The sequence below is a fragment of the Rhagoletis zephyria genome, unplaced genomic scaffold (assembly GCF_001687245.7).
Source record: "Rhagoletis zephyria isolate East Lansing unplaced genomic scaffold, Rhagoletis_zephyria_1.1 Rzeph_scaffold_01642, whole genome shotgun sequence".
NCBI lineage: Eukaryota > Metazoa > Arthropoda > Insecta > Diptera > Tephritidae > Rhagoletis > Rhagoletis zephyria.
In genome coordinates this window covers 67,008-82,208 of record NW_016158726.1, presented here as the reverse complement: position 1 = coordinate 82,208, position 15,201 = coordinate 67,008, and the positions used below count along the sequence as shown (strand labels likewise).

The 15,201-nt window shown below is 36.9% G+C and overlaps 4 protein-coding genes across 7 annotated transcripts in view; 3 read left to right on the top strand and 1 right to left on the bottom strand.

Annotated features, from left to right (window-relative positions):
• Positions 1-15,201, top strand: part of LOC108364697 (putative helicase MOV-10) — a 66,124-nt gene that overhangs the window by 31,580 nt on the left and 19,343 nt on the right. The window lies entirely within an intron of this gene.
• On the top strand, positions 702-5,600 carry ytr (U4/U6.U5 small nuclear ribonucleoprotein 27 kDa protein yantar). 3 transcript variants are annotated; one of them, XM_017618485.1, is made up of 3 exons: positions 702-843; positions 912-1,296; positions 3,813-5,600. In XM_017618485.1, exons 2-3 carry the CDS (start codon positions 1,064-1,066, stop codon positions 4,093-4,095), a joined length of 516 nt encoding a protein of 171 aa, XP_017473974.1. In that variant the 5' UTR covers positions 702-843; positions 912-1,063; the 3' UTR covers positions 4,096-5,600. The 3 variants fall into 3 exon arrangements, with proteins under 3 accessions (XP_017473974.1, XP_017473972.1, XP_017473973.1); XM_017618483.1 differs by having other exon boundaries at positions 703-843; positions 906-1,296; XM_017618484.1 differs by having other exon boundaries at positions 703-843; positions 899-1,296.
• Positions 1,319-2,870, top strand: eIF6 (eukaryotic translation initiation factor 6). Its single transcript, XM_017618482.1, has one exon. It carries the CDS (start codon positions 2,010-2,012, stop codon positions 2,745-2,747), a length of 738 nt encoding a protein of 245 aa, XP_017473971.1. The 5' UTR covers positions 1,319-2,009; the 3' UTR covers positions 2,748-2,870.
• LOC108364698 (thioredoxin-related transmembrane protein 1) lies at positions 9,304-13,544 on the bottom strand. Its single transcript, XM_017618481.1, has 4 exons — positions 13,051-13,544; positions 11,709-11,870; positions 11,466-11,640; positions 9,304-11,305 (listed from the first exon to the last, which is right to left on the bottom strand). The coding sequence occupies exons 1-4, from the start codon at positions 13,272-13,274 to the stop codon at positions 10,784-10,786; spliced, it is 1,083 nt and encodes a 360-aa protein (XP_017473970.1). The 5' UTR covers positions 13,275-13,544; the 3' UTR covers positions 9,304-10,783.

Below are 15,201 nucleotides of genomic sequence, written 5' to 3'. Positions count from 1 at the left end.
GCAATTCACAATAGTGCAGTTTTTTCACTTAACAGCACTACCCTTCAGGTGGCGTATTTTTAAGTCCACTTTCAGACACGTCAAGTCTTGAAAGCAATTTTTTCGCTTTCTCTTTTGTGTTTTCTATTTGCTTCCACACGCGTCAACTTTAATTGCATTCAAGTCCTGGGTTCTTAAATGGGAAGCAACGAAAAGATCAAAAGAGACAAGAAAACTTGNATTCAAGCATGTGAAGACGGCCGGTTACAAAAAAATACAGCTTATGTAAAGAGAGGGGATGAGTAAAGATACCCTCCGTACCGTCAATTCGTTTCAAGTTTTCTTGTCTCTTTTGATCTTTTCNCCCCCTCTTTCGCCCACGAACGAGCAGACGTTCCCACAACAGTCGTGTCTACGAACCGGAACGACCCAGATTTATATCTGGCCAAGGACTGTCACTCCAGCAACACTCCCCNGGACCCAGGACTTGAATGCAATTAAAGTTACAACGAACGAGCAGACTTGAAAGCAAGACTTGACGTGTCTGAACGGCAGTAAATTGGGAAATTTTANATGGGGAACTTGTATGCTACTACAACAACAACAACAACGAACGAGCAGACTTGAAAGCAAGACTTGACGTGTCTGAACGGCAGTAAATTGGGAAATTTTACCAGCGAGCAACCCTGTTATCCTCATTGGCTTCATTGTGAACAGCAAGGCCGTTTTGACATCAAGAAGAAGCATTTGCTGAAAGGGTCCCAAACGCCGCGGTTGGTGTGATAGTTTTTATTTTAGTTTTTAAGTTTTAAAGAAATTAATGCCGGTGTCGGTATTTTATAGTAAGGCACAGCATTAAAAACGGTAAGTTTAACAAATAGTTAATTGAAGTACATGTGCAGGTAAATTGTAAATTCAGTAACTAGTTCCAGAGGCATCTACGGTGTTATATTAGCAACGCAACAACAAATCGCTTTGCTACAAACCGAGCGCATTCACGAATAGAATAGCGCCAAATTAAAATCTTGCAACATCCACCGGCGTTCGTCTCATACCTTCACAATCGGCTACCTCATCCAAAAGTATGGGTCGGAGTCCATCCCCATCACATCGGCGACGTGAAAAAGAGCGATCCGAGCGTAAAAAGCGGCGTGAACGACGTTCCCGTGAGCGAGAACGCCAGCGGGAACACGAATCGGGTGCTGGCAGCAGCAGCCGTGCATTGCGTCGACGTTCACATGACAGAGGCGGCGGTGGCGGAGGGGATCGCGACCGGAGCCGCAGCCGTGAGCGAGAAAGAAGCCGACGGCGTTCGAGGTGAATAGTAAAGTGTAGTGTATTAACCCCAAAACAGAAACGTCACAGAACTAAGTATACAACTTTTTTATAATTTTCTAGCATTATAAGATACGTACTTATATTTTTTCATATTTCTAAAATTACGCGTATATTAATTAATCAGTGTAATTCAGCCTCATTGCGTACGTCGTAAATTAGGCTAAATTGTACGACTCGGCAACATTGTCTACTAACGTGCAGAAATATGTAAATACGAAAATCGTCGAAAACTATGCAGTGCTGCCAAGTTTTTAAATTTTAATACGCCTGTCGAGTTGAAATTTTAGGCAATGACATGCAATTTTCGATACGTTTCGACTCTCGGAAAACGACTTGCATTCGACACGACTCGATTCTCGAATAACGACTTTCATTCGACACGATTGTCACAATGAGGCTGATTAAGAAATTTAGTGTACACGAGTACAACCCTGTGCGTTGACTTTTCCCTCGCTTTTGCTTTTACGGCATTTCGTGTCGCTTTTGACATTTCAATGCGATTGACATTACCACGTGAAGTGAAATAGCCGACGAATATATGGACAAAATTATCGAATTTCATCATTAAATTTAATTGCACACTTTATAAAGTTATTTGACACTGATTTACTTCACCATTCGAGAGTCCACACTAAACGCGTAAAGAAGAATATCCAGTACCACAGTGATAAATTGAAAAGAATATAAACAAAATGGCATTGCGCGTGCAATTTGAGAACAACGATGACATTGGCGTTTTCAGCAAACTTACAAACGCATACTGTCTAGTGGCCATCGGTGGTTCCGAGGCCTTTTACAGTGTATATGAATCGGAATTGGCCGAAACAATACCAGTTGTACATGCCAGCATTGGTGGCTGCCGCATTCTTGGCCGTCTCACAGTAGGCAACCGCAATGGTTTAATTGTACCACATTCCACCACCGATGTGGAGTTACAACATTTGCGTAATACGTTGCCGGATTCAGTGAAAATCCAACGTGTCGAAGAACGACTTTCCGCTCTAGGAAATGTAATCGCCTGCAATGACTATGTTGCATTAGTGCATCCCGATCTTGATAAAGAGACTGAAGAAATAATCGGTGATGTGCTTAAAGTGGAAGTGTTTCGCCAAACAATAGCCGAAAATCCTCTTGTGGGCTCATATGCAGTACTTAGTAATCAGGGTGGCATGGTGCATCCAAAAACCAGCATTCAAGATCAAGATGAATTATCGTCGTTACTGCAAGTGCCGCTTGTGGCGGGCACAGTCAATCGAGGTAGCGATGTACTAGCAGCTGGAATGGTGGTGAACGACTGGATATCATTTGTTGGCATGAGTTCCACTGCTACGGAGATGTCGGTGATTGAGAGTGTATTCAAATTGAATCAAGCACAACCAAGCACAGTTACAACCAAATTGCGTGCTACTCTCATTGAGGAGATGTCTTAAACGCTGCATGCTGCAAGTCTTCTATGAATGAAAACGAAATTAAATTGAAGACTTACGATTTTTTTTTTGTAATAAAAATAAATAAAATTTAATGTTAATCCATAATACTAATTTTAAGTATTTTTTCTAATAAAAGGCAAAAAATAAGCAAAAATGACGACTAATGTGGTGAGAGATACTTCGCCTAAACGGGGTTAGATCGCGGAAACAACATCCCTTGGTCGGGTGAAACCCGAGTCATTCCGGTACGTAGAACCGGCTGTCGTGGGAAGTTCATTAAGCAACCTCTGGACCCGACAGCGTACAGACAGGCCCTGAACGGCATTCACAGGGACTCAGTCTCGAGTTATGTAGACTCTAGACCTGTGAATGCCGTTCTAGGCATACCACCCCCGGACATAGACGAGACAGAGCTTCATCTGCCTCGGGAGACACGCACTACACTCGCTCAACTTCGCTCCGGCTACTGCAGCAGGTTAAACTCCTACTTGAGTAGGTTGAATGAGGATGTGTCGAACGAATTTCCGGCATGCGGAGAGACCACACATGACTCGAACCATCTCTTCGCATGCCCGGAAAACCCGACAACCCTAACGGCCTTGTCCCTGTGGACAGATCCCACAGAAGCTGCACGCTTCCTAGGGTTGCCGTTAGTGGAACTTGACGACAACGACTGAGATACCAACCGATCTGGGCGGGGTTGTTGTAGCCGCTACAACAACAACAACAACAACTAATGTGGTGACTAATACGCCCGAGGCATTCCCACCAAAATGCTCGTTCCCACGGCAGTCGGTTCTACGTAACCGGAACGTACCAGATTATTAACTGGCCAAGGACTGTCTTCATTACAATATTCTTCCCCGAAATCTTCGAGGAACTTGTGTACCATTACAACAACAAAAACACTAAAATGTATGGTTTCTTAACGTCTACTATGTTGGGAAACGTAATTGCAATAATATTTCTATTGTAGTTTTTTTTTTTTGTTTTTATCTGCCAATTTAAGCACAGTCTTATTAATGTACTAATGTCAACACTATCCCGCCTTCGAAACTTATTTAGGTCCCGTTCTCGTGATCATCCATCTACCTCAGCCTCAACATCATCAGGACGACGGGGCCGCGCTGCTGAACGTCCCAAAATCACAGAAGCCGATTTGGAGGGTAAATCGGCTGAAGAGGTTGAAATGTTAAAAACAATGGGTTTCTGCACGTTCGACACCACTAAAAATAAGAAAGTCGAAGGAAACGATGTCGGAGAAGTGCATGTAATCTTAAAGCGCAAATATCGTCAATACATGAATCGCAAGGGTGGCTTCAATAGGCCGCTGGACTTTGTGGCATAGCGTGGTATCGTGGCGCATAAGACGTGTTTACATAGCCGTGCACTGCACACAAACAAATTGACGATATGTCGTTGTACACTTTTGTACTAAGTTTTTTTTTTATTACTATTTTTTTCTCAGTAGTGCGCCCGCTGCAGTGTTTGACACTCAAGGCTGCAGTGGCGCGCAGACAATCCTGCAATTTTATGCAATAGACCGGTTTACAAAATTCAATTTTCAAAATTTCCACCACATATACCTCATTAATATTTTAAATATTAAACCTTCTATATTAACTTCCTGTTTAAGTTTTGCCATAGTATGTAAGAGCCACAATCAATGTTATGAGTGTTAAGGGTTGAAATGCTGCTTAAACTTTGGGAGTATAGAAAAAATCCAGAAGATTTTAATTTCTTGACTTCTATTTTCTTTGTTTTTGTACGAAGCAATATTTGTATAATTTTCCATTAAATCTATGCGATTTGTAGTTGCTATCCTCTAGTTCTTGCGTTCAAAAGTAGTAGAAAATTTAAAATTTCTTCAAGCAGCATTTTCACTCAGCGCACTTAAAGCTCGTTAATTGAGAACTACGAGTTTACAATAGTTTTTTGAATATTTAAAGTAATTAAACGAAATAATTTTTATTTTTCTTGTTACAACAAAAGAAAACTGAATTTTTTAAAGCTAAAATGAATTAAGGCGAAAGTGCAGCGCGAATGTTTTGCTACATAAATTGAGCATTGGAATTTTTCATGTGCACCAGTACCTGCTAAAAACAAAAAAAAAAAAATAAGTTGGTGTGTCACGCTTTCTGTTTATTTCTATTTTAGCATCTCTCCTGAATTTTTGCACTTGATTCATTTTAGTTCTATAAAGAAAGTAAAAACCTTAACTCTGTAACGGCATTTTATATGTTGACATTTTAACAAAATTTTTGTTATGAATTAACTGCACACGAAATTTTCATATTCACAACAATTACTTGAAGTATTTGAAAATCAGAACAATACAACAACATATTCCCCCAAATGCCCTTAAACACAAATATCCCAGCACGCATTAAAATGCATAACTCCCCACAGTATCCTCCACACACTGCAATAGTACATTTTGTATCAAAATATTTTTTATAAATAGAGAAACTATATTTACACAATTAACATAACATTCCCGAACCTTAATATCCTACCCAACATAAATAGCCTTTAACCCGAACCCCATACAATAACACCCATATTAACCCCCAAATAGACCCCATTACAATAGACCAAATATGCAATAGCCAGGGATTTTTTTATAAATATTAAAAAACACAAAAAATTTATAATTGTTACAGTGGAATTATTCCATACATACCATACATTATTAAAAAAAAAAACTAAAATGTATTTAAGCATTTTTATACAGGTTCATAATGTGTGACTTTTATTTGTATTTCAAAATACAAATTTTCAAACAGTTAATTCACACACAAGTGCCGTTAAAGCAAAAATTGAATAATAATAAGAAAAAAACAGTTAATAATTTTGTAATAAATAACAGTATAGTTTTACAAATAACTGATGTAGGCAAGCGGAGACGTGAGTGAGAAAAGCAGAGCAAAAATTTCCTTTGAAATAGATAGGTATTTTTTCAACGCCAAGAATTTGCGGTCATTCTGTGGCGAAATATTTTATTTACAAAGAAGGTTCTTTAAGGCAGCCGGTATTTGAAAATAAAATAAAATAATCCCGATAATAAGGCAGCCACCGTAGCCGAAAGCAAAGAAATGTGTTTTTTTTTTTAAGTTCCACCCTTCAGTAGGCGGTGGCGAACCTCCGATGCGAGGAAAAAGCTTCAGCCAAACGCTTGACAAGAAATGTGAGGGCCGAATATTTAGGAATAATAGCCCATTTGTTTAAATAAATTAAATTCTGTAGTGTGAAGTGAAAAGAAAATTGGGAACAAAAATTAGGCGGGCTAAAAAACATAAATCAACAAAAAATAAAAAAAGCTATCGGAAAGTTTTAAAACATACATACACTGCCGGAACAATGTATTGGCACAGCAAATTGTTCACAATATATGCAATAATTTTTATTCTAATATTTTTCCGGAAATTTTGTATAAAAATATGGGTCATTGTACAACAAAAAACATAAAAATATAATTCTTAAGCTTGTGGAAAACTCGCGAAAGTTCAGCAAATTTTCATGCAAATTTTAAATTTTCTAGAATTTTTTTATTAAGTAGTTTTGCAGCCGATTAAATTCTAGTAAAAAAATGCAAGTTAGCAGTTAGTTTAAAATTGCATTAATTTTTGAGAATTTTTTTTTTGTTGCAGTTTTTCGATATAAAGTATTTTTCGAAAAAAAAAAATTGTTTGTATGGAAGAGACTGCGTGAAAAAAGTGCCAAAAATCAACGGTAATTCCTAGCTACATAAAACTTTATTATAATAAAATTGATTGGGCTACAAATTTGCATACTCAAAAAAAAATTCTAAAAAATCTGATTAAACAGTTAAAAAATGCTGAATTTTCGCGAGTTTTTCTCAAAGCTTGGGAATTATATTTTTATGTTTTTTTTTGGTGTAGAATGAACCATATTTTTATACAAAATTGGCGGAAAAATATTAGAATAAAAATTGTTGCATATATTGTGAATATTTGTGATATATTTTTATGTTTTTTGGTGTAGCATACACCATAAAAAAAAAAAATTTGCCAATACGTTGTTCCGGCAGTGTACATACGCGTCGAAGAAAATAATAGCAGACAAATTGAACGGATTACGCTAGCACGAAATAGCTCATTTTTTAACTTAGTCTCTGCAAAAGCTCGATTTTTTTTACAGATATTACAGAATAATGAATGTTTTCATTACAATACAAAAACTCAACTGTTAATACGGCACATACTTTTTTATACTAATCTACATTCATGTATACCATATTGATGCAACCATAAATAAATACATACATACATACATAAATGTATAATTATACTACCACAAATCGCAATAGTTGAGATTTGGCATAAAACTGATAACCATTTGGCTGATACACACACCCCCACATACATACATATAACTTAGCTATAGTTAAACAAAATTGCAGGGATTTTTTAATTTTTAATCTTTACTCTTACTTTTGATATTAATACAATATTATATTTTAATAAAAAATAATGTTAAACAAGATTTGTTACATCTATGCATTTTACTTTGATTCCTCGTTTCACTTTCTTTTTTTGTGTAAAATGTGCACCTTTATGCGCTTTATGTCTTTTCGGCAATATTTGATTTAAAAATATTAAATTATTAATTATAAAAGGAAACTTACGTTTAAGAAATTTTGTTTATTTTAGTTTATTTATGTCCAAATGATACAATTAAACAACAAATGAATTGTAATTAAAAATTGTAAATAAAAGGCGCCAAAAATCAGGAGAAAAAAAACTCAAATAAAAAACAAATGCAAAATTTAAAATAGGCTGATTGGTTTGCCTTTTTTTGTCTTATTTTTTTTTAATATATCCCATAAGAGCCCGGTTACCCACGAACGTGTACGTAGCGTAGCGTAGAAACATATCTAGTTTGCTGTTGACAGAGAGAGAGAAAAGCAACGTCTACGTCACGGTCATGCGGTGGTAAGTTTTTGTTGACACCCAGATCACATAGGATAGATCTTGTGTCAGCTGACACATTCTCTGTTTTTACGTCCGTGGGTAACTGCGCTTTAAGTCTGGTATATATACGACAGAAATGGGCAATGCCAACACCATGTGGAAACATTACAAATGGAAAATGGATAGGATTAGCACCTTCCTGAAACCAGTGAAAGAGGCGGATCTTGGACAACAACAACAAAACGGATACCCCCTGTCACCAGCTGCTCGGCAGGATGTCAACATGAAATAGGTGCGCTCCTCCGAGGTGAAAACCGAATGGTAGTTGGTGTCTTCATTTAGCCTGTCTGATGGTCGTAGGGGAAGCCACTTGGCTGAGCAGATAGATAGTGTTCTCGATCAATAAACCTGCTGACTTTGCTTCCGCGGAACACCGAACCTACGTCAACTTAAACAAAGCTGATTGGACAAGCTTCGAAGAGGTTACTGAAAGCACCTTCTCTGCCCCTCCCACACCAACCGACGTTCAAGTAGGTGAGCGTAAGTTCCACAGATGTGCCCAAAGAATGCCCAGCTTGCGGAAAGTCACCGCACGACTCGCGACACTTCTTCGCATGCGCCCTAAACCTCACTCAAGTAACGCCCCTGTTCTGTGTTCACACTTCCTGGGTCTCCCGTTAGTTGAGTAGGGTTAAGTGAGCCGCTATAACAAATCTATCTCCGTGCAAAAGTTATGGAAGGGTTTCGCACCTCAGCCTGAATAAGCCTCTGCCTTTCGCCGACTACCAACACAGATTCATCGCACATCACAACATTGAACACGATTACTGCACAGTTAAGCAATGATCGAAACCAACGTCGATCTTGTCGTAGTTGACCTTTCGGGGCCCTTTCAGGCCATCCGGACGGAGCGATGGATCCTCAATTATATGTGCGGTCGAATTTCACAACGCTAATGGCGATCTTCTTTAAACTAAGCGTTTTCTGCCCGACGCTGTTTAATCTTTACATGGCCAAACTCGCTCCATCGCCAGCTTTAGTTGCTTTTGTGACTTATGCACATCTACGACTGCATCAAAACATCGATAGGCTTTGCGGGGTTACTGGATATCCTTCGGACCTTGCTAGATTCTTCATGCATGTAGGCATGCTTTCGTCCAACTGTGTGATGCATTGTTCTTTAATCGTTGTCGCCAATCTCAATTAACGGTAGGCCCATGAAGGGTGCCACTCCGATGGGTTTGACCAGAGAGTGAGGAGTTGTGTGGGCAAATGAGGAGGTATTTTGTGCCATGCGGAAACTCTCCACATGCCGAACATGCATTAACTACGTCCGTAAAAACTCTTGGGAATTTGTATGCTGTTACAACAACAAAAAAATGTTGAAAAGTGCTTCTGATAGCAGGCGTCGGACTCAATCTATCTCTTGTCATTCCAGCTTCACAATGTCAAAGACGGAGGCAAGCTACCATGTTTCGGGTCCATTATTGGAAGTGTAGTAATTGATACCTTCGTTGTTCACTCTAGCGTCAAAGTCGCTCGCTAGGGCGCTCTATAAGTTCATAGAAGTAATACATACATATACATGTGCATCACCGAAAAATTAAATATGTATCCATGTGTGTATTAAAAAAGAAACCTTTATTTAATTTAGTGCTAAAGAAAATTTATAAAAAGAAAATTTTTTAATTAAATCATGTAGTTGTACATTGTTAGCAAAGCATATTTATAACTATATGTATAACCATAATACAGTCGAAACTTACTAACTCGAACCACAACTTTGTCGCAGTTCGAGTCAAGTAAAAAAAATACTTAGTTTTCGAAAATATATAATTTCGTATTTATTTTAAAATATTTAAGAATAATATAATGTTAATCATACTTTTTTAACCGAAAAACATATGTACATATGCTTGTTTTTAGATATAATTACTTGTAATGCACAATGAAAGGTGATGATTTTGTAAAATATTTCTTAAGCTCAAAATATTTATCTGCTTCAAATATCCAACAGTACGAACAATTAAAAATGCAAGTAGATAAAAAGTGTAGCATGCCTACCCACAATAATTGTGGTAGCAGCGTACTTAAAAATTAATGAACAGTCAGTTATGTATGTAGATTTCCTTTACTACACAGCAAATAGTTTTCGGTCTAAATAGAATATCTTCCATATTTCTTTATATTTAAATTAAATTAGTAAATATTTCGTAATGTGTATGCTAATTTTTTTCATTATTTGATTATTTATTAGGCATGTAGTTGCTTCAACGCCTCCTACTTCGCTTCACTTTGTTAGTCATTTTTGTTAGCATACGCTTCAACCATTAAACAAACTTTTTATAAAACTTGTCGCTTGTCTTAAGCATTTTGAATGTTTTTTCTTCGTACATACATACATATGTATTCTATATTCCATCTAAATAAGGCAAATTTTATTTTATTTAATTTTGCGCATAGTTTAATGTATTATGTGTCTATAAATGAAACTTGAAAGTTGTTCAAGCAAATGAATGTTGGTGTAAAATTTATTTTTTAAATTAGTCAATAATATTTAAGTTGAAATGTTCAGAAACGATATTTGTGCGTTATATTAGCAATAATAGGCAATTAGTTCAAATTTGACAATTCAAGTACAAAGTGCATAACACATGCTGGGGAATATACAATTGCGTAGATGCACACGCACATAGCTTAGCTTTAATGCAATTATGCTTTACATTTTCATTGTAAACAATATCTCTGGGTTGTGTCAAGTTTTGTTTATACAAAACTTGATTTACGACATGGTCTGACTGAAATGGCCGTTTGGTTTGCAAAAATACCTACATATGTAACTATTTCTAACTATAAACATTTCATTTGCCAAACAATTCGCTTTCACACCCCAACCAATATCGCCTTTGCTAGCAACTCAGTTACACAAAACGAAAAAGTTAAATTCTGTCATTAAAAAGTATAAACAAAAGAAATAGGCCTGCGATATGCGCAATTTAAGCTCCGTACGTACGCTAACTAAAGTTGATGTATGTTAATAACTATGCATATTTAATAAGCATTCTTGATTTTCATTCTAATTCACTGCTTATTTTCAAGCTCTTAATCGGCCTTTCGTGGCTTGCGTTTGCGCACTTCAACCGGACTAGTGTTTTTCGAATCCTTCTCCTCTTTCTCAATCGTTGTTTGTTCCTGTGCACCACCATCACCAGCCGACTTCTTGGCGTCCTTCTCACTTTCCGGCTCATCCGATTCGCTGGCGTTTGAATTCTTTTCACCCTCTGAAGTACCATCATCTTCATCCTCAGCACCGCCATTCTCATTTTCTTGCTCATCATCATCGTCCTCGTCGTCTTCATCGTCATCGCCCTGTTCATCAATCAAATCATTTTCGTCCTCAATCTCATCAGCAGCTAAATCTTCGATAGCATCTGAACCAGCAGATTTGCCTTTGGATTCAGAGAAGCTTTGACGTTGTGATTTCTTTGGTGGATACAAAAAGTCGACCACACAAACTAGTAATAAGCCCAAGGCAGCACCGACAAATATTGTGCCAATGGCAAACAACGCATACGATCCCCAAGTTGGTAGGCCGTATTCTTCCTGTAGACGTACATTGAAGTCCTATAAAACGTGAAAGATGAGCGAATTAAAGGGTAATAATAAAGATGCGACAAAAAAAGTTCCGGGCAAACTCAAAAGTTTTCTCAACTACCAGAATTGGTTATTTGTTAAAGGTTTTTTCCTAGTCTATAAACAGCCAGAGTCCATACATCATACTCACCTTAAGGGTATGCGACAACTTGAAGAAATATGACAGTATGGACATGTGAATAGTGTCAGGTTTTTTCCAGGCCGAGATCGGTTCAATTTTGTTCCATTGTTTTTGTTTCAAGAACAACATTAATGCGTCGCCATCGCGCGAGCCACGATATTGACGGAATTCACCTTCTTTAACACTTTAAATAATATAAAATAAAAGAAAACAATAAAAAAAATATATTGCAACTACAGTGTGGCTACTTACTGATAGATTGTTGGTAGCGCAGTAACGAAGAAACGCCCACTAAGCGATGGTGATGTGGTTACATCGATTTTGGCTACACTTACATGCAGCTCTTTTGCGGTTTTAGCGAAACGTTCCCAAGTGGGCGCGAGATTTTTACAAGCGGGACACCAGGGGGCAAAGCTAAAGGGAAGAATTCAATTATTGTGTGTTGGTGTTGGTTGATTTTTCCGACCAATTTTTGAATTATTATTTTTTTTTAGCACATTTACATTTTATTTTATAATAATATAACAGCAACTTTTGCTCATTACTTATACATATTTTTGTACACCTGCACGTACTATCCGCAGATCAATTTACAAATTACCCACATGTTAGTAGAAGTGACGTGGTAATTGGATGTAATAATCATGAATTATATATGTTTGTACCTATTGAACAATTATTAGATACTCACGATTATTTATCAAAAATATCAATGTTATTTGTTTGGCTTAGTTTAATGGCCTTGACTCGGTTACATTTTTTTTTTACCGGCTGTGAAGTGATAAATGCAGCCGGCATTAAATATAGACATGTATCTATATACTGTTACTCCCAAAATTGAGCGTACGGATCTTTTTTGTTAATATTCGGAAAGTTTTACTTGCTAAACATATTTTGTTAATTTTATATTAAAATCCAAGAATGATACTCCGCCCATGTTGAATATCGTCATCATCAGTAAAAGTGACGATACAGCCATCGTCAGCCATGTTACTGATGCGCTGACGATCGTCGACGATGATGATGACGATATTCAGCATAAGGCCGACTGTGTACAAAAATTAAGAAAAATCAGCAACGTTTCAGGAAAATCGAGTACTTTTTAATACCAATTTCTAAAAAGAATTCAGTTATGCAGTTTTATAGCCAATTAAATTTTAGTATAATAACGTGCAAATTTCAAATCTAAAAAATCGCGTTGATTTTTGAATTTTTTTTGCTGACTGTCCTAAGCATAGTTCGGGATTTTGCTGAAATTTTGCCGACTTCTCTTAATTTTTGTACACAGCATCATTCTTGGATTTAAATGGGATTTGCAAAAACATAAGCCATATTTTAAAACAAAATTAAATGTAAAACATTGCGAATATTAACAAAAAAAAAAGAGCCGTACGCCCAATTTTGGGAGTAACAGTAGTGCATATATGCATACATCTATGGGTGGTTAGATACATACACATGTATGTAAGTACAAAGGCAAATTTCGCAACATCTGCTACCCTAACCGCGGGGTCGTTCCCACTGCTACTGTTTGAATACTAAATGCATTTTTATGCAGGGGGCCTATGCTTTTTTTGCATATGTGCATACTTACAATTCAACCATCCATTCTCCGTGCAGCATTGACTGCCAATTGTCCTCATTTAACTCTACCAATGGATCTGAATATGTTAACAAATCTTCATCTATATCCAACTCGTCCACATGTGCCATCAATGTCGTAAATGCGGTAAACGTCGAAAATATAACCAAATATATTGAGAGTGCATTCAAACAACCCCGTGCTAGGCTAGACTTGGAACGTGTACATAACTCCATTGTGGTTCAGTTTTTGCTTTTTGGCTGCCGACAATTCTTTTCTTCTTTTGTATTTTCTTCCTTTGTTTGTAGCAAACTACTATAAAAATATTGTCCACTGTGGAAAAGTTACTCTAAGATATTTTCTTTATCCTTTCCATACAAATATCCAAGTTTGATTAAACTTTGATAAAATATTAAAAATCTGTGAAAAAATCTCCGTCTATTTAAGCAGAGAAATGACGAATGTGGGTTTTCTGTCGTTTTTTTCTTTTGTGTTCTTTGCTGGAATTCAAAACTAGTGTTGTATAGCAATTTTTGACAATTGTATATCGATGACTATTCGATTAAGTGTTGTGAAGTTGGCAGCAATCAACAACTTTCAAATTTGCTCAAGTTATGAAGAAAAAAAAAAATACTGTATCTCAGGGCGCTGTTACGCAGACGATCATATGATTCACGGCACTTTTTCGCATTTTTTCCATTCTTACTCTCTTTGACCAACATGCTGTTGCAGAGGGTCAAATGACCGGCGTATTTCTTTGGCTCAGTTGCATTTCTTTGGTATATTTTTTTACTACTTTTTACATTTGTGTTATGAAATTACGAAAAAAAAGAATTATGTGTATCAAAACATGTAAAACCCAAACAAAACAAGAGTTTCTAGCATTAAGCTTATTCTATATATGTAGTACTTTGTATACATCTGAAGCAAAAATGTACCATTCCACTACTAAAAACGGAAATAGTATGAAAAATACTCCATTTCGGTACTAAAGGAACAAATAGTAAATTGTATTCACAAGCCAACCAATCCTCTTTTGATCAGTGATTTGGTTGTTGTTGTTGTTGTTGTTGTTGTAGCAGCATACAAATACCCCAAAGACTTTTTGGGGAGTGTTGCTGGAGTGACAGTCCTTGGCCAGATATAAATCTGGGTCGTTCCGGTTACGTAGACCCGACTGTCGTGGGAACGCAGTGATTTGGTCTCAGCTGGTTGGTCAGATTTGAACCATTGGTTCATTTACCTCACTCACTCTCAATTTTTTTCGTTGTTCAGTGAAATCAACAATAATTGGTGACCAGGAATCATATGATCATCTGGGTAACAGCGCCCTAAGGAATGGTGGTAAAAAGGGTAAATAGTATTTTGTTGCATAAAACTAAAAAAAAAATGTTCAGGCATTTCTTAATTTACGTGGTTGCTTATCAAACAATTTCTATCGCTGAGTTAAACGTTTGACCACATCTCTAATCGATTATTCCGTACTTCCGCCAAGAATGGGTGTCAGGCCTGCCAACTTTGCTCAAATCGCCCTATTTTACTTCAAATGGTACCTCATTTTGTATATTTGGCAAAAGGTGCCAAAATGGCTCTTTGAAAAATTGTAAAATTTCAATAAAATTTGTGATACCATTCGCGGATATTACATAAACTAAAATTTCCTAATTTTTTAAGTTTGTGCAAATATTTTATATTTTTTTTGGGTATTGCACTTTTGTTTTAGAATAGCGAGGCTTACACGATCCGGCAAGTGTGACCACATGTGTGATGGCTATCGATGTTCGATCGTGTAATCCCTTGAACAAGCGCTTGACACACACGTTTGCTTGTTCAACAAAAGNGTGTGATGGCTATCGATGTTCGATCGTGTAAAGCTGATGTCACATAAAACTTTTGCTTCGCTTTACGTGACAGATTCGCTTTGACAGATAAGATGAATTGTATGAAAATGCACAAAGCATGCCACATAAATCGTTGAAGCGGCAGCGCGAAGCGAAAAGATGGTCAACTCCCATCTTTTTGCGCGCTTTGACAATCAGCCGGTTTAATATTTATTTTGTTTCGTCCAAATTCGGGTTTTCATGCAGAAACATAAAACTTAATTACATTGCTGATAATTTTAAATCAAAATAATTAAAATCCACAGCAACTTTGATGAGTAAA